This window comes from Tiliqua scincoides, chromosome 2 (genome assembly GCF_035046505.1).
Source record: "Tiliqua scincoides isolate rTilSci1 chromosome 2, rTilSci1.hap2, whole genome shotgun sequence".
Taxonomy (NCBI): domain Eukaryota; kingdom Metazoa; phylum Chordata; class Lepidosauria; order Squamata; family Scincidae; genus Tiliqua; species Tiliqua scincoides.
The window spans coordinates 168,976,107-168,994,881 of record NC_089822.1 but is presented as its reverse complement, the minus strand read 5'-3'; the positions used below and the strand labels follow the sequence as shown (position 1 = coordinate 168,994,881).

General features: G+C 41.0%; 1 protein-coding gene across 2 annotated transcripts in view; it reads left to right on the top strand.

Moving 5' to 3' along the window:
* Positions 1-16,456, top strand: part of TNPO2 (transportin 2) — a 33,622-nt gene extending 17,166 nt beyond the window's left edge. For both annotated transcript variants that reach the window (XM_066614679.1, XM_066614680.1), the window contains exons 15-25: positions 1,754-1,840; positions 2,207-2,314; positions 2,565-2,723; positions 4,592-4,679; positions 5,772-5,870; positions 6,431-6,526; positions 7,232-7,307; positions 8,208-8,307; positions 9,906-9,980; positions 12,250-12,379; positions 13,340-16,456. In XM_066614679.1, coding sequence (XP_066470776.1) covers positions 1,754-1,840; positions 2,207-2,314; positions 2,565-2,723; positions 4,592-4,679; positions 5,772-5,870; positions 6,431-6,526; positions 7,232-7,307; positions 8,208-8,307; positions 9,906-9,980; positions 12,250-12,357 — 996 coding nt within the window. In that variant the 3' untranslated portion in view covers positions 12,358-12,379; positions 13,340-16,456. The remainder of the gene's footprint in view (positions 1-1,753; positions 1,841-2,206; positions 2,315-2,564; positions 2,724-4,591; positions 4,680-5,771; positions 5,871-6,430; positions 6,527-7,231; positions 7,308-8,207; positions 8,308-9,905; positions 9,981-12,249; positions 12,380-13,339) is intronic.
* The last annotated feature ends 2,319 nt before the right edge of the window (positions 16,457-18,775 follow it).

Genomic DNA, 18,775 nt, shown 5'->3' with positions numbered 1-18,775 from the left:
ACCGGAAGTGATGCCGTGACCAGAAGTGCCATCATCAAGCAGAAAATTTCTTTTTTGCTATCCTACACACACGTACCCAGGAGCAAGTCCCATTTACTATTGTTAAAAGAATATACATAGTTCGCTTGTTAAAAGTGTAGGTCTGCAACATTTCCCCAAATGCAGTCACATCCCATGGTACCATCAAGTCCAATGTATTAAAAATAAAATATTAAAATGAATGGGGACCCACCTGAAATTGGCTCGCGACCCACCTAGTGGGTCCCAACCCACAGTTTGAGAAACACTGCACTAGAGGTTTCTGTCTTAGACAGGGAATTAATGATTAAACCACATATAGCCCACCCTCTGTGATGTAGCATAAGAGACCCAAAGCAGAAACAAACAGTACAGTTGTCCCCACAAAACCTGTTTCCTTGAAGTTGAGATCATTGGGGTGGAATTTCCCACCTCATTTCACGGTTACTGTGATTGCAAAGGGAACATGGAAGACTTCTTGGTGATAGAAAAAAAATGATGTCGAAGCACCATAGCTTGGTGGAAAAGAACCAGTTTTGCTTGTTGACCAGTTCTCTAGCATCTCCAGTTGAAGGATCTTGTGTAGCAGGGCTGGGGAGTATTACAGGGTGCTCTGATCAGGAACTAGAACTTCCGAAGCAAGGAACATTTCGGTTTTTCTATGGTGGTGTGACACAGTGGTGTAAGTGGTCTTGGTGTCCTTCAACTGGAGTGGAGGTAGCTGTTGACTACAGTATGCTAGGAATTATATAATCAAGTAAACTCAGCTTGTAAGCCCTATCAAGATAGAAGATGACTCTTGTGTGTGCCATGGAAACCATATACAAATATTTCTTTCTAAGAGAGAAGAGCCATAAGCAGCCTTATATCTCAATCATATTTTTCTCATCCACTGTGTCTAATCTGATCTTTTATCATGTCACTTTTTTCACTTCACCATGTACAGTCTAAATATAATTGTATTATAAAGCCCCAGTCTGTCTTGCTTCCTTAGACACATCTACATTTGCCGTCTCGCACACTCTGACCTATGATATAGCATAGACTAAACTACAAATTGGGAAGTCCCTTGTTCAAACTTCTCCTCTTCCATGAACTCACTAGCTATATGTCTTGCAAGGGGTCCATGCTGGTTCGCAGAAACCTTCTTTTCTGACGTGAGGTTGTGTCTGTCTTGAAATAGCCTGCAGACACTCAACAATGATGCCCAACTTCTGGATTGCCAGGCTTTGAGCTGTACAATTCAGCAGAAGCCCTGCTCATTAGATGACTTTGGTCAAGCTACACCCTCTCAACATCAACTCACCATTTGCAATATTGGGATGATAATACTTGTCTTATGGGCTTATTGAAAGGATTTCCAGACAATATATGTGATGTGCTTTGAACATTTAAAAATTCTATATAATCTATAAAATGCTAAAAATGCTATATACATGTCATGGTAATGAACTGGTGTCAGGTGGGAAGCATTCAGAAGCTTCTGGTATGCTTTATCCCTGGTAAGTAGAATTCCAGAAGAAGCCTTTTGGCTGCCTATTGTGAACCCACAGTAAATTAAGTCATTGACCCCAGAAACTGTGATGACCAATGGAAAATACAAGACATTCGAATCCTGAAGCAATGTGTTGAGTGTCTTTCCATTCTGAAGGTTTCTGGGCTAGATTTGTGGTACTGGATGGAAGAAATGCAACTATAAAATGTAACTGTAACTTCCTTCCTTCTCCCCCCAAAGGAATATATTCAGAAACTGATGCCGCCACTGATCCAGAAGTGGAACGAGCTGAAGGATGAGGACAAAGATCTTTTCCCTCTTCTTGAAGTGAGTGGATAGTTATTTTTAATTTGGATGGACTTGCATGTTGGTGGAGTCTGTACCAAGCATGAAGTGCTAAAGTTTTCCGGTGCTTAAAGTTAGAAAATATATTGAATTTATATACTATGAATAAGGTAAAGCATCACTGGTGCAGTGTAAGAGAGTCCTTCCACTGTGTGGGTCCTGTTCCCTGGCATGTCACAAAGTTGGTGGTACATCACTGTAGTTAACTGAAAGAAACATTTTTAATATTACTTCTGTGATAGATTTGTTCTGTGTTGTGAATGGCTTCAGTGATTAAGTGCAATGAAATGTGAGCCAGATGGCAATCATAGAGGACCCTTTGAGTCATTGTTTTTTTTTTCTCTGCAGTGCTTGTCATCTGTAGCAACTGCTCTCCAAAGTGGCTTCCTCCCATACTGTGAACCTGTCTATCAGCGCTGTGTGACTCTAGTGCAGAAGACTCTTGCCCAAGCCATGGTATGATATGTTGGTGCCTACAAGAAGTGTGCTTGCATTCAGCACTAACAATGCCAGGAAACTTGGATTCCTGTTGTACTGGGAATTGGATGTGGACAATGCAACCACACTTGGGAATATATATGGACAGAAGCCAGTCATGTGGAATCCTTGATCCACTTAGCAACTGATTCTTGACCTCTTTTGTGCACTGCTTTAATAATGCAACCATTCTGTTCAGCCTGTTGGTTTTCCATTCTCCAATTTATAGATGTACAGTCAGCACCCAGATCAATATGAAGCTCCTGATAAAGACTTCATGATAGTTGCTCTTGACCTGCTGAGTGGCTTGGCTGAAGGTCTGGGATGTCACGTGGAGCAACTTGTGGCCCGGAGCAATATCATGACTCTGCTCTTTCAGTGTATGCAGGTGGGTGAGAGTTCCAATGCTGGATGTGCAGCTGCTTCTTTAGGCCCGATCGCAACTTCTGGGACTTGTGTTGTGCTAGCGCAGTGTAGGTTTAAGATTTCAACATTTTATGTTAAACAGCTCTATGAACTCTTGTTGAAAAGCAATTTATAAACCCCCTTAAACTTTTGATCTACTTGAGACTAGTGTAAATTCTGCAAAGTAAGCTTGTGAGCTTTTGAGTATTATGTCTGATGTTAAAGTTTTTAATGCCATAGCATATTATGTAGACAGAAGGAAGTAAGGACCAGAAGGCTAAAATAAGATGAGTTATCAGTTGGCTGACAAATCTCTTTAAATGTAAAATTATCCTTGTGAGCATATGAAAATGAGTTAAATACTGAAAATTATTTCAGTAGAGAAATGTGTCACATGAGAAAACAGAAAACTGGAGTACACTACAGAAGCATATTTTATATTGCTGAGATTGGGAGAAAGTTTGTCTGGCACCCTAGGACTTAGAAGGGGAGAAGAGTTGTTTTTTTTTGGTGGTATGTTCAAATGGACAATTAGACATCTGATTGGAAGATCAGATGTCTGAATCTAATATGGGATTGGATCAATGGCCAGAACAAAGTGGGAGAAATTGATTTGGGAATACAGGTTGAGCTCATTCGGGAGGGATGGCAAAAATCATATCTATTTAATCTATTTAAAAAACAATATCCCTTTGCCAGGATTTTAAAACAGCCTTGCTGACCTTTATGATGTAAGACAGAATCATTAGGCAGACAATCCATCAATCAGTCTTTCTCCAGGTGCTTAGAAAAAGCCTAGGCAGTGACCCCTCCCTTCACCAATGCAAAGTCATTATCTTTCTTTCAGGGGGAAGGGAGGGCTTGCCTTGAAGGAGAGAGAATGATTGATGGATTGGCAGCTGGCTCCTCTCTCTCCAATTAGTAAGGCTATTGTTAAGTGACTGTTTTCCTTTAATTTAAAGGGCTCTTCTCATCTCATTGAGATAGAAAAACCCATGGATAATTAGGTTATACCCCTAATTGCTTGCATGACTATCTCTCTACAACAGTGAGAAAAGCAACTTTTTAAATTGTGATTTTACAGGGATGCATTTTTCCCCTTCTCCAGGGACCGGCACATTCCTTCTCATTTGCAGTGGCCATTCACGTTGAATCAAATCTGTGTATAAAAAATCAGTGTATAACAAGGTTGGACCTATAATGCAGCAAAAAAATATTGAGTTCACTGCTTAATATTCCCACCAAAACTAGACTGTAAAAGATTTTCAATACTCTAGAGGCCACATAAAGAGCTTTGGGTGGGGAGAGCAGTTGTACAGTTTCAGAGTAAGGAGCATCTTACTGTCCTGGGAGCATGACCAGAATGAAGTTAGCAGAGGCAATTCCCAGTGTTGGGAGAGGGCTGCTCTGTTAATTGTACTGATCCACTACATTTGTTCAAGGTTCCCTATCTGGTAGGAAGCCTATGGATTGCCTATAAATAAAAAAGAATTGGATAGTGAGTTTATTTTTTAGTTACAATAGAATATTTCTATCACTCTTCAACAAAGTTACCAAGCTTGGCTTACTGTGCAAAAGTAATCAAGATATTTCCCTGTCCTAAAGGGGTTCATAATCTTAAAGAAACAAAGGAAATTAACAGGAAAAAATGGGGAAATTAAAAAAACAAACATGACACACAGAGCCACATTCATATGCCTGCCTTCCTCCAGCATACTAGATCTTGTACTGTTTTCCTTCTGCCAGTTAAGAGACTGGGTGTTTGCTACAGTGCCAAACCTTATGGGTCCTGCCATATCAAGATGGCACACACAGCACTGGTCTCACTAATCTTTCTTGCTCTCCTTGTAGGACACCATGCCCGAGGTTCGGCAGAGCTCTTTTGCACTCCTGGGAGACCTTACCAAAGCCTGTTTCATGCATGTCAAGCCATGCATTGGTAGGTTCCTGTTGTGTTCTTGTCCTATGCCCTCTTGCGTCTTGCCTTGAGAGAGGTGTAATCACTTTATTCATACTGTAGTTTAATCCCAAGGGTGGACTGGTGGGAAAGTGGCTATCCAGTGTAACCTGATGGATTAATTCTGTTGCTACAGCTTTTGAGACTTGCTGACACTGATACTTGGCTCTTGTTGCATTAATCTTGGACAAGAAATGACTAGGACCTGCAAATTGCATTAACGGAAATCCTCAAATGCAACTGCATTGTGTGAGGTGTCACCTTGCTGCTGCCTCTGAAGCAATTGAGGGATGCAAGTCTGATGTTGCCATATGTTGAGTGTTCTAATCCATAAATTCCCAAACTTGTCTGTATTTGTTTGCTTTTATCCTCTGGTTTTGAGTCCTCCTTGGATTCATGTTGTCATGATCTGAGGCATTCTCTTGCAACTAAGGACTGTGGCTCTCTTAAAATAAGCATTGAGTTTATTTCTCTCACAGTGGAGGGGGCACTCTTGGATGCTCATCCCACTTGTCCGTTATAGAAAAGACTATGAAAGTGAAGAATTCTTATAGCCCATGGAGGAGCTGCTCCCACGGTTCATTCCTGTCTCTTTCCAAGGGAAAGCATTGTGGTAGACCTTGTTTATCACCTTCACTTACTAGTGTTTTTGTTTCTCAGTAATTAGGTTCTTAGTATGTTACTGCATTTTTTTTCTGAATCCTCTCTAAGGCTGAACTTGAAATTGAAAGAGTGTTGCTGCCTCTTTGCCTATAAAGAACACAGTTCTGTAATGCCTTAGTCCAGTGATTACTAAACTTTTGACTGGCGACTCCCTTGATCTAATGGGCCTCAGTTCCCCATTAGAGCTACAATTCTATAAAATTCTGTTGTATAATTCTATAATTGTATACAATGTATAGGGTGGTGGGTTTCTTGTGAGGATTCCGCGGCTTCCCTGGCTGTTTTACGTGGCCAGCTCATAGTTTGAGCTGGGAGCTTTTGCCTTAGTCATTTTGAGACTAGCATTTGGTAATAAGGATTTGTTCCTTGCTTTGGTGATAATCATTGCTGACAGAATGCTTTTCTCTTCAGCTGAATTCATGCCCATCCTAGGGACCAACTTGAATCCAGAGTTCATTTCTGTGTGCAATAATGCCACCTGGGCTATTGGAGAAATCTGCATGCAGATGGGTAAGTGTACCAGGAGCCCCCAGTGACATCAGTGGCTAGCCTTGTGCTACTGTGCCACTTGTAGTTATGCCCTTTCTGGCTCTTGTAATGTTCGTCACGTCTTCAGCATGTTAGAATTCGCAGCATTTTGTCTGCTTAAGAGACTCTTCAGCACATGATGGCTGTAACTGCAGATGTTCTTGAGCTGCAAGTAGCCACTAAATTGTTTCTATCACTGTCCTAATAAGGTCTCTGCTTTTCTCTATTCCTGGATTAATTCTTAATGAGATTGTAGTCATAGCCACCAAATATTTTAGTAAATATTTCACCAGTGAAATTTGTCTTTAATGGTGACCTGCCTTGAAGAGGAAGGTGGTTTCCCTGTGTGGGGGATCGCTGCTTTGTGCTTCACTCCCAAGGCTGACACAGGTTTTTCTTGACTTCTGTATTTTGAGCCAACAAGATGGGGGATATATATATATATATATATATATATATATATATATATATATAGTTGTGGGTAGAAATTCAGTTTTGAGGACCCAGACAATCAACTCAGCTGACTAATTTCTTCTTACCAGGGGCTGAGATGCAACCCTATGTCCAGATGGTCCTGAATAACCTTGTGGAGATTATCAATCGTCCAAATACCCCCAAAACCCTTCTGGAAAACACAGGTGAGCTTCTGGTCTTAATTCAGGTATCTTGTGCTTATTATAATGCCTGATCTGCAGATAAAGGGCTTTATGTACCCTTTCATGTGTCTGCTTTAGAAATAAGACCTGCCCTTTTTTATACTGGAGCACGTGAAGCTGCCTGACTCAGACCAATGGTCCACATAGTTAAGTCTACACTGACTAGCAGTGTCTGTCCAGGTTTCAGACAGGTTTTGCTTCAGTATACCTGGAGATGCCAATGATTGAACTTGGAACCTTCTGCATGCAAAGCAAATGTTCTACTACTGAGCTGCAGCCCTTCCCTTGCAATTAGCATATCAATGTATTTCAGTTTCAAGGATCTAGGGCTATTTCTTTAACATGCCATGACTAATTATAATCAAAGTCTAGAAACCAGTCTGAAATGTTTCTATTGCTGAGAGCTTATGAAGACCATGTTTCAGGATCACATAATTGAGTTGCTTCCTGGAAGCCTCTTCTGATACTTTCTGCATACAGCAGTCAACAAACATGGTTCTTGAGTATTAACATGTTTCATGCTGATGTTCTAACACTCCCCCCTCCCCTGATCCTGCTGCTTTTGGTACAATGCTATCTAGGTGCTATATGCCTTCATCCATTTTTCCTGCCTGTCTGATGCTACAGAACCAACAAGGCAGGCTTCTCTGAGAAGTTGTGACAAGCTCGTTTCTCTCCCTTTTCTAGCCATCACAATTGGACGCTTGGGTTACGTCTGTCCTCAAGAGGTGGCACCAATGCTGCAGCAGTTTATCAGACCTTGGTTAGTGTTGTACTGAGAAAAGAAACATGACTTCATGATCCTCATTTTGTAGTGGATGGCATACCAAGGCCACTGTCATGTTGTCTGACACTTGAGATTCGAGATGAAGTGTATATGCATCTCAAGACATTTCTATACAATGTTTTTTGTTCAGTAGATGCATATTTGCCTCCATATGTCATCCCCCAGGTTGTGCTCTTGTTGAAAGATTACCACATTTTCTGAGCAGTCTACAGTATTTTGTGTATGAAAGAATGTGGTACAGTTAACACATGCACTGCTGTTTGTCATAGTGAATGTGGTTTTCCAAGAATCATGGCCAATTGCTAGATAGTCTTTGACAGGTAATGAAAGCGCAGAATTGTTTTCACACATCTTGCACCTCTTGTCCAGTCCCCGGCCCCTCTTCCACACCTTGTAATTCTTTGGATAGCAATGTGTTCTCCCACTGTGCAACTAGAGCATAAAGTGCTCATGCAGCAGTATTTTAAGGAAAAAATTAATAAAGTACTCTAAAGTATATTCATTATCATGCAGGTAGATGCTAAAGTATAGTACTGGTGACATTTAATATTGTTTTCCTCTCTGCCATTCAAGTGTGTGTGTTTCAATTATTGAAAGGGGGATGAACTTGCATCCTAACTTCAACTAAGATCTAATCCTGAAACGAATTCTAAATACCCACAAAGAAATGCTCAAAAACAATACTGGCATGTAAAAGCATGGTTGGGGAAAAACACACACTGGACAGAGGTTATGGGAGAAATAATCTGATACTTAGCTCTTGAATAAATCTTCATTCTCCCCATGGTTGTTGTGCATTTTGTAGTTTGTCTTAGAAACGGTAAGCTAGTTCTTCTGTCTTTTGCAGTGCAATGACATATATACTCTGGCTCACAGGTGTACATCTCTGAGGAATATACGAGACAACGAAGAGAAGGATTCTGCTTTCCGTGGCATCTGTATGATGATTGGGGTAAACCCTGGTGGGGTTGTTCAGGTAACTGTATTGAGGTCTTTTTGTGGGGGGGGGGGGAGGTATTTATATATGCTGGCTCATTCTATAACCTTTCTTTATCTGTATCAAGAGAGGATACCCTTGAAGACCATGATAAGACTTTGAAAAGCCTTTTAGGAAACAGTAGAACTCCATGTAGAACCATTGATTAGCATATTGTGTGCTGCCCACTTGCTTCATCTAAGAAGGGATGTAGTATTACTAGTTTAAAAAGTGGGCAGAAAAATCCTTATAACAATCTCATTTATAGGCTTTTTATAATGGGGGTAGGGCACAACTGAAAGGAGAAATGTGATTTTATTGACATGTAGTGTGAATTATGGGGACAACTTTAACAGTAAAATTTGAGGTCTTTGCTGAAATTGACAGGCAGCAGGCTTTAAAACAGAAGTACTTCAAATACGTGGAATAGTAATGGGATGATGTGTGTGATACTGATGTTGAAAGAATTAGATAGGTACAGGATGGATTGACTTCAGTGACATTACAGTTACAAGAACAACTTGTTTATTCAGAGTTGGTATACCTCAGTCTACAGATACTGGAAGAGGCAATTTTTATAGCACGGTTGCAGACTTCCTTGAACGTGTGTCTTGGCTGTAATCAGATAATGCAGAGCTAGATAGACACTTGACCTGGTCAGTATGCCCACTTCTGACATCCATCCTGCTTTTTACATGCTCACTGAATTTATTATCTGGCTACATAGCATACAGTTGCTTATTCTGTTGGGGTTTCTTACTTGCTGAGCTGAAACAGAAGTTTCAACCCTGCCACATCCCTCTGTGGCCTACTAATCCTAGTTCTGTGCCTGAATACTCTGTTGGTGGAGGACACATCCAGAGTGAGTTACTCTCCTCCCAACTGCTCAAGAGGCAAGAGGATAATTAGTAAAGGCTTTGAGAGAACCTGGCCCAGAAAATTCCATTCAGTTTCCTGACCTGCTTGCTCCACACCCTGACCTTCAAGGTCTAGTTAACCCATTTCTTCCCAGCCCACAGGTGTACACATTTGATCCCTGTTGCATATATGCAATGCTGGGCAGAAATGGCTTCAGCTAGGATTTTTCTTTTTCTTTCATCTTCTACTAGCAATTTGTTTTCTTTTTTGGTCATTCCCTTATTTCCTACTTCCTTATATAAAGAGGGGGTTGGGATGAATTGGCTCCCCTAAAAACAGTTTATTTCTGGGGGCTTACAAAATGTTCTCTAACTGATCTAGGACGATAGGTAGTCTAAGTGTGAAAAAGTCCACCAAATCAGACTGGTCAAACTCAGATTTCAAAGTAGGAAGCTATATCTCTTTTGGAGCAGTATCTTTTTGACCCCTTTTTTAGAACTAACCTGATTCATTTTCTTCAGTGAGCATCTCTAGATGCACACTAGTTAGTGATCTCACAATTAATCAAGAGTGCTTGATAACCTCTGCACCATCATATAAGATATTTTGTCAGGCTGACATAGGTTAGATTTTTGAAGTGTAGCTGATTTTCAGATTCTGTGCTGTTTTAGAATGGTGGGAAATCTTTGCTTCTGATGCATTTGAATTTGTATTGAGTTACTCTTCTCTTACTTCTGTAGGATTTTATTTTCTTCTGTGATGCTGTTGCTTCTTGGGTGAGTCCAAAGGATGATTTGAGGGACATGTTTTATAAGGTATGTGACCACAAAGAAGAGGCTTAAATGGCAATAGACTAAAAAAGGGCTCTTATCCATGAGGGATTTGTTAATCTAGCTTGATGATGACATTTTTGTTGCATACACTTTTACTGCTCCCTAACACAGATTGCAGTTCCAAATGTTTCTCTTACTACATCTATCCTTTATTTGTCAGTGAAATTCAGTTGATAATATAGTTAGTTCAGCTAATATAATATAGTTCAATTAATATAGAAGTTGATGTATCATTTTAGAGCTTAGCTGGTTCTAAATGGAGGGCACAATCCTATCCTTAAAATTGAGTTATCAGTATTAAATAGTTGACAAAACACTTAGATTTTTGTATTGCAAGGGAAATGGGCAACAGGGACTACAAATATTTAGGATAGACTCTATGAGGGTGGATTGGCATTTTCTAATGTAAAACTGTAGTACTATGCTGCTATGATGAATTGGCTGAGAAGTTTGTATATTCAGGATATAATGTTGGAGCAACATGAACTCTCAATTCCTTTTAAATATATTGTGGTTCTGCAGTGAGGAAGATAGACCATTTCACCATTTAATTTATGCCCTGCATAATGCAGAAGGGGAGTGTAATGCCCCGGGGAATGTGTAATTATTAGAAATGGCTAGTTTTTGTGATGGATGGAGAAATATCAGAAGAAAACAGATATTATCTCAGTGTTTCCAAATAAGGCATGCATTAGGACAATTGGTAAGACATGGTAGATAGAGAGCATAGAAAACTAAAATATGTAATATCCATTAAGTAATCAGTAAGAGTATCAATTAGTAATTTATATGATCTGCTTAACAACAGATGCGTGCAATTATAAGAGTGATGGGAGAGATTTAGGTGAGGAAATGATTGGTTGAAATTATTCCTAAAAGAACGTTACGTATTCTAAGGAAGCTTCTTATAAACTGATTGGTAGTACAGTACTTGACTCCATAGAGATTATGACACATTTATCCAGGCAGTACAGGGAAGTGTTGGAGATGTGATCTTTCTAGAGCAGATATCTATCATATCTTCTTGTCCTGCAAAGACCAAATCGTTTTGGATTTCAGTATGGGAGAGATCAAATCGTTTTGGATTTCAGTCTGGGAGCTAATCAGAGATTTTATCAGTTACAAATTGCCAGGGAATCCATTAGTAGCTGTTTTGTGCTATGTGGTTGTGGCAGAAGATGTGGAAATGTTTGCTCATTTAATAATAGCAGGAAGGATGGCAGTAAGCTTTTCACTGCCAATTAATAATAATATTATTAATAAAAATATTAATTATTAATAAAAATTATTATTTAAAATTTTTAATTTTAATTATTAATAAATTAAATTATTAATAATTAAAATTATTAATAAATTATTAATTTATTTATTAATAAAATTATTAATTAGTTATTAATAAAAATATGTGCAGTAATATATCAAGTTGGACTTTGTTTTGTTTCATATAGGATGGTATATATGTTTGAATTGATAAATTAGCTTTTTTCCTGTTCCCTCTATTACCAGTTGAGGGGGGAAAAGAAATCTGTAAAAAAACAAAAAAACTTGTATCATGCTGCTGCCTTCATCAGGGTGAAAAAAGGCCACACTTTAGTGGTTAGAATCAAGACTCTTGGGGTCATTCTGAACCTGTAGGACTATAAATAGCCTAATACAGTCAATTCTCCCTATTCGCGCACTCAGTTCCCGTGCATTTGCTTATTTGCAGCATGAGTAACCAGAGTGTTGCATCGCTCCATCTGCTGCCTGTTCTTGGCTATCTATGGCTGTCCTGAAGCTCTCTGAGGTTGTACTGAAGCTATTTGTTGCATCTGTGGCGGCCATTTTGAATTTGTGGCGGCCATTTTGAAGCCATTCTGAAACTATGTATTCTCAAGCCAGTGAAGTCCTGGCAGGCCCCGGAATGCCTTGCAGCAGCTGAGTAATGCTACAGAATGCTTTATGGAGCTACAGCCATTAACAGTTCGCTGCTAAATTTGAAGTGTGAGAGGAATAGGGCTTGCTCAAACAAAGGATGCGTTTGTCAAGGGTGCACTCTTTATATACTGTATTTTTTACCCTGTACTGTATAATGTATCACATAGAAGTTCCATGGGAACCTTATCTCTTTGGATTAATGATTTGGTAACCGCAGTTTCGTATCTGCTGGGTTTTTCAGGAATCTAATCCTAGAGGATAAATGACTGTGGATGGCCGGTGTTACATTGTACCTTTCATCCCTTGCATTTATGATTGTCTCCTTCTTTCTCAGATTCTCCATGGCTTCAAAGATCAAGTTGGGGAGGAGAACTGGCAGCAGTTCTCAGAGCAATTTCCTCCACTTCTGAAGGAGCGACTAGCTGCATTCTATGGGGTCTAGATGAAGCAGCAAACCGTACTTGGTGAGTCTCAGATTTCGAATAATGTAACATTAAATCCCAAAAGTTGATGGAATGCGGGGTATGAGAAGAGCAAGCAATAGGAAAATGAAAAGTTTTAAGAAGGAAGTAGAGTCACTGGAAGTGAAATATTGTGGAGAAAGTGATCAAAGTGTGGGGTGGGAATTACTGAGGCATGAGAAAGAGGTTGGTCAGGTCAATTGTAGTCTTGGTGATCCTGAATCTGATGAGTGACACTGAATACATGCGATACAGAGTTTTGGTTCTCAAGAATGTGGAGAACACACAACAGATTTCCTGTGTAGGGATCATCTGATTGCCTACAGCATGGCTCAGGTAAAGGTAAAGGGAGCTTTTTGCTGTGCCACAAGATGGCAGTGAAGGAGGAATAACTACCCTCATCCTGGCATTCAGAGTTCAGCTGTCACTTGAATTGCACTGCTGTTATGGATAACTATACTGTAGCAGTAGTGCTTAAAAAAATACCTCTCACACTATGACCTTGGTCCCTGGCTGTGCTGCTGAGTTGTGGTTAGTCCCTACATGGTGAGCAGGTCCCTACAAATTCAGAGGTTGCCCTTGCTCAGAGCATACTAGTGCAATGGCAACTACTAACAGAAGGGTGTGAGTTTCCTTTAAGATTTGTAGAACTGAAGCTTGCTTTTGGCTATACCATACTATGCTCAAATAGCATATTCAGAATCCCCCTTGGACGTATTACTGGGTTGCATGAGCCTTGACCAGGAGTCCTGTGGACAAGCTGGTCAATGTTGGCTGTATCATTAGTAGAGGTGTTTTCTGGTGAGTAAGAGGACTGCAGCCTATGTCTTACTGAACCAATGGGCTTACTTCTGAGGAAGGTAAATAACATCATTTTCAAAGTGCTCTAGTCATTAGTGGTTGTAATGTTATCTATGGATTACTTTTGCTTCTGTTAATACTGTTACTTGTTTTTTTCCTCAGGTTCCTGTATGCGCTGGGAGGGATCCTGGGAACTCGTCCACAACTCGGTGTTGCAGATCCCTGTTAATGGGGGGTTAGGGAGGACGGGAAGAGCATTGTGGGACATAAAATGACTTCGCTTCCCATCTCCTGAAATTTACAAAGTTGTGGGGGGAGGGTGGGCCTCCGTGACCAATTTAAACAAAAATCAGGGTAACTCACTGGCAGAAGAGGAAAGGTCTCTCTACTCGGAGACCATCATTGGTGGACTGGGGTGGGGTGGGACTCAGCCCTTGGCTGAGAAAGGGGAGAAATCTTAAACTGCAACACTCTTGAGAAGGGGATCTAACTAGGGGCCATCATAAAGGACTAGCTAATAATAAAGGATAGGGTTTAAGATGCTAAAATGGGATTAAAAGCTCTAATGGTTTAAAACTTAGCTGATGAAGAGGGACGGGTTAAAGCTCAATCCAAGGGGGTTATACTACTGTATATTTCCAGTCACCGGTGTTAAGAGATCAGCTATTCTTCACCTTTTCAAGACTGCATGGTGACCAAGACGTAGACTAGCGAACCTGTGAGTAGCCCATAATGACTAAGTGTAAAGCATTTTCATCTAGGAATCTTAAGGAAACCCACAAACCCTTTCTGCCATAGTTGCCATGGCACTATGTGGTGGATGCGATGCTCAGAGCAAGGACAACCTCTGACCTTGTGGGGACCTGCCGGCCATCTAGGGAGCAGTCCTTATCATAAGAAATACTGTTGGAGAAGCATGTCTTTATTTTTTAAGAAGATGCCACAGTGCAATGAATCTTACCCTGTTGTTCAGCTGTTAACTTTGTGACACTGCTATTGCATTACTTCAGCTGTAGGAGGCAGGAGAGAGCAAGGGAGGGAAACTGAATTCCACCAGGGACTGAGAATGATTGTCCATGGGCCAAAGGCCGGCAGAAACCAATGTGCACTTGATGACTTTTGTATGGCACATGATCTGTTGTGGACTGCGCTCTTGTGGCCAGAGTGGCATTGTACATAATGGTAACTTACACTTTCTGTCTTAAGAGAGTTCTATGCTACATTCACCACTTTGGTTTACAAAAGGGGCAGTAAACATAACAAAGTGTAGAGGAATTAATTAAATGGAGCCCTCCGTGCATGGCCAGTGGAAGCTCATAGCTTTTGCTGCATGCTTAGTGAGGTTGTCTTAAGGAATTCTCATTATACCCAAATCAGTTTATAGTCCCTGGAAATAGAATCTGGGGTTTGCTGAATGCATTTGACTTAGTGAAGCCATAGCTTTTTAATACTAAATGGAGAACGTGAGAAGAGGAAGCAAGCCTGTTTCCCAAAGGCAGCTAGGATATGGGGGAAAGGGGAACTGCTTCACCTGATACGAACTTCTGGGGGAGCACTGGGAAGAAAATAGTCATCGGGAATATTCCGCAGAGTCAACAGGAATAGAGACTGTGCAAGAAGGAGTTTGCCAGCAGGCAGCATGCTACTGAGAGCAGTCAACTGAGCCACAACCTCGGCTTTCTTCAGAACAGATCCCAGTGGAATCTTTGGCAGCATCAGGATTGACAGCCAGACAACTGGGTTGAACTGTGCCTCATATCCTGCATTGCTCCAGTAGTGGTCAACACTGTGGTGGACTTAAGACACTAAAGATTAATGACAGAGGATGGATGCCCCTCTTTGGGGACAAGAAAATCTTTTATGACCGCAACACTCTGGGAACTGTGGGGTGAAATATTGAAAGTATTTGTGAAATCGCTCAGTAACTTAAACTTCACTGATGCTCCCTCCCTTCCCCATTTTCCTTACCATCCTAGGTTTCTGTCTCATATATTACTGTGCTTGCAGTTCTTGGAACTTTGTCATAGAACTTGCTGGGGCATTATTGTACAGGTTTGAGAGCCTGAAAATCTTTAGTTTGGAGACTGCACCCAAGTGAGAACTTTCTCCTGATCATTGGATCTGATGGGGGTGGGATAAGGGTCACCCCTGCACTCCTCTTGGATAGCAGGTTCAAAGCAATGCTAGTAAACTTGCAAATGCATTCCTCAATTTGTCTTTTTAATAGTGTGGAACTCGAGCAGGTCTCTGGAAGCAATCAGCTAGCTCTTTGCATTTTAATGGTTTTATTATAAGTATTCCCTCTTGTGCCTCATTCTCACCTTCCTCTGTCCTGAGAGGGAAAAAGCTGAGGGTTCTATTTGAGCAGCAATTTGTTTTTGAATGCATGGGCAAGAATTGTGCACAGATGGCAGTTGGTGTCCTGGCTTGTGCTTCTGAACTTAACGTGCCCAGGAATATAGAAAGATGGCTGTGAACTCTTCATTCGTCCAGTGAAGTTTAAGCTACTTGACCTGACTGCCTCTTGAAACGAAATTTGTCTTTTTTTGTACAAGTGCTTCTAGTATTGCCTCCTGTTCGTTAATCCTGGATTTGTATATTTGTAAATGTGCCGTAATGTTTCCAATGGTGGAACTGCAGTGTACCTAGTGTTGAAGCAGCTGCTTGCACCTTGCGCAAATGAGATTTTTCTCATTTTATGTATAATTTTTTGTCAACTAAAATTTTTTCTTGTGACTCCAGTTTCCATGTTTCTGGGCAGTGTGTTTTGTCTTTAGTGAATGGTGTTTTTTGTTTTATATTCCAGTAAAATGGTTCTGAATCATAAGAAGATTCTACCAGAGTAAAGAACCCTCAGTTATAGTAGAATGTGAAACATAATTTACTCATTCTTCCTCCAGCCTTTCCTGTTACAATGTATCTGATATTGCAACAAGGCAAGCCTCAAGCCCCCTTTGATTGGTTGTGACTCCTTTGACTTAAGTGAGTTTTAAATTGTTGCCATATAATTATAGACACCTTCTATTCTTCCTAGGGGTGCAATTTTCAACCACTGTGCACATTAGTGTGCAGTGAGTGGTCACAGGTGTGTCGTGGAAGTTTGGAGTCATTTCTTAGTAGGTCCATTGGGGGATTTAAGCTTCCTGCTGGTGTGCATGGTGTGCAAGCCTACTGCATGGTGTGCCTTGCCAATTGTCAAAAAATTGATGGTGTGTCTTGACCATTTAGTGCAGGGGTTGGCAAATGTTCAACTTTAGGGATCCTGGACCTTTAACAATTGTGTAGGAGAGAGAATTTCAGCAGGTGCAGCTTGTCATCTCACAGGAAATTCTCTCCTATGCAATTGTTAAAGGTCCAGGATCCCTAAAGTTGAAAGTTTGCCCACCCCTGATTTGTCAGTGTGTCATGAGTTGAAAAAGGTTGACAATCACTGTTCTAGGACCTTGGGCTAAATTCTCTAAATGGGTCACAATATTTGATTTGTGCTTTCCCTTCCCTTGCGCTTTCTTTAAACATTAATCCATCTTCCTTGCCAATCGGGGCTTGTTTTTGTATGAATAGTTACATACGGTGTTAACAGAAAAGTGTTCTAAATACCTAAACAAACTGTCCCACAAAAAGAAGAGAAAGTAGCAAACAGCCACTGGGGAAAAATGCTATGATGGGGTGTTCTGGCTGCTTCAATCCCTTTATCTGCATTGACTAGCACAGGGGTCTCCAAACCCCAGATGCGGCCCACAGCAAGCCTCTTTCCAGCCCGCAGCCAACCTCTTGTCCCCTGAAAGCCTCTGGCCCACTCAACTGAATATGAACAGAACTGCGCTCTGATTGTGTCTGGAGGGTGTTCTGAGGGCCAGAGAGGTTGAATGAATGAGCCCATTTATTCACTCATCCAAGTTCTATCTCTAACTTATTTATTTAAATTTTGTATTTAATTTTTTTCCGGCCCTCCACGCCATGCCAGATATTTGATGTGGCCCTCTGGCCAAAAGGTTTGGAGACCCCTGGACTAGCACCTTGAATAGGGCCCAGAATATAATGAGAAGTGCTCAAAAAGCATTAATGAAAAAAGGAACCTTGGAGGTGAGGTGACCAACTTTTGGAGGAATCTGCCCTGGCTTGAATTTTTTTGAGGAACTGAAAGCTGCAAACCTGTAGGGGGCCTTGATAGTATACAAGGTATTGCTATTCCTTGTTGGCTTATTTGAGTTTGGCATTTAAGTAGTTTTTGTATAGAATTGCTACAGAATTGTATAGAATTAACTACTTTTGTTGATATAGTTACCCAGCCAGGTTAATTCGGTTGTATAATCTTAATAATAATTCATATTTCTGAGCAACAGTTGTTTGTAATGGTTACAACTGTATTTTGGTCTGCTGGTTTGTGATGCTCAAACCATTTTGTTTACCAGAGCAAGGGCTGTTTCTGCCTCCATCTAATTCTGTGTTCACTTCAAATGCATGTTGAGCTATATTTTCTTTTTTTTGCATTAGCCTGCTGGTCAGAAAAATGAGAGGTAATGTGTATACATGCAAATGAAAACATACAGTGGAAAAAGCCATTATGAAACTTCCCTACAGTGGGGGGGGGGGACCTGCTGTATGAAAAGGTGTCTGTATGGCAGATGTTCGTTTTTTTACATCACTAGAAAATTGTTCCAAAGGAAGCTTTAGTTCAAAAAGGATGATAATGTTTTAAAAATGTTACCACAACTGAATTGGAGAATGGTAATTAAACCTGCTAGGGTACCTTACCTGTGGGAGGTAGACATGAGCCCTATGAAATACATATCCAATGTAACTTTCACCTGAAGTGGGGGGGAAGGCACATCAAATGCACATCAGGCGGAGATGGTTACACTGGTCTCTGCTCCTCCATGAGAGCCTTAGGCTACAATTCGCTTTTATGTGAATGCCTGAAGTCTCTGGGCAAAGATGGGAGAACTGGAATTTCTGGTGACAAGGGAAAACATTGACATAGTGGGGATAACGGAAACCTGGTGGAATGCGGAGAATCAGTGGGATACCGCAATCCCGGGCTATAAACTCTACAGGAGGGACAGGGAGGGGCGTGTTGGAGATGGGGTGGCCATTTATGTTAAGGAAGGGATAGAATCCAGCAAAGTAGAGATTGAAGGTGGGTCTGACTCCACCGTAGAATCTCTATGGGTTAAATTACCAGGCCTGTGGAGCAATGTAATACTGGGGGCGTACTATCCTCCTCCAGAACAGAAATTGGAAGGGGACCTTGAAATGAGGAAACAGATCAGGGAGGTGACAAGGAGGGACAGGGTTGTAATCATGGGGGACTTCAATTATCCTCATATAGACTGGATCAATTTGTGTTCTGGTCATGTAAAGGAGACCGGATTCCTTGACATGCTAAATGACTGTGCCTTAGAGCAGCTAGTCATGGAGCCCACCAGAGGACAGGTGACTCTGGATTAAATATTGTGCGGTACTCAGGACCTGGTTAGGGATGTCAATGTTACTGAGCCATTGGGGAACAGTGATCATGCTGCGATCCGTTTCGACATGCACATCGGGGGAAGAATACCGGGCAAATCTCTCACAAAAACCCTTGACTTCTGATGAGCG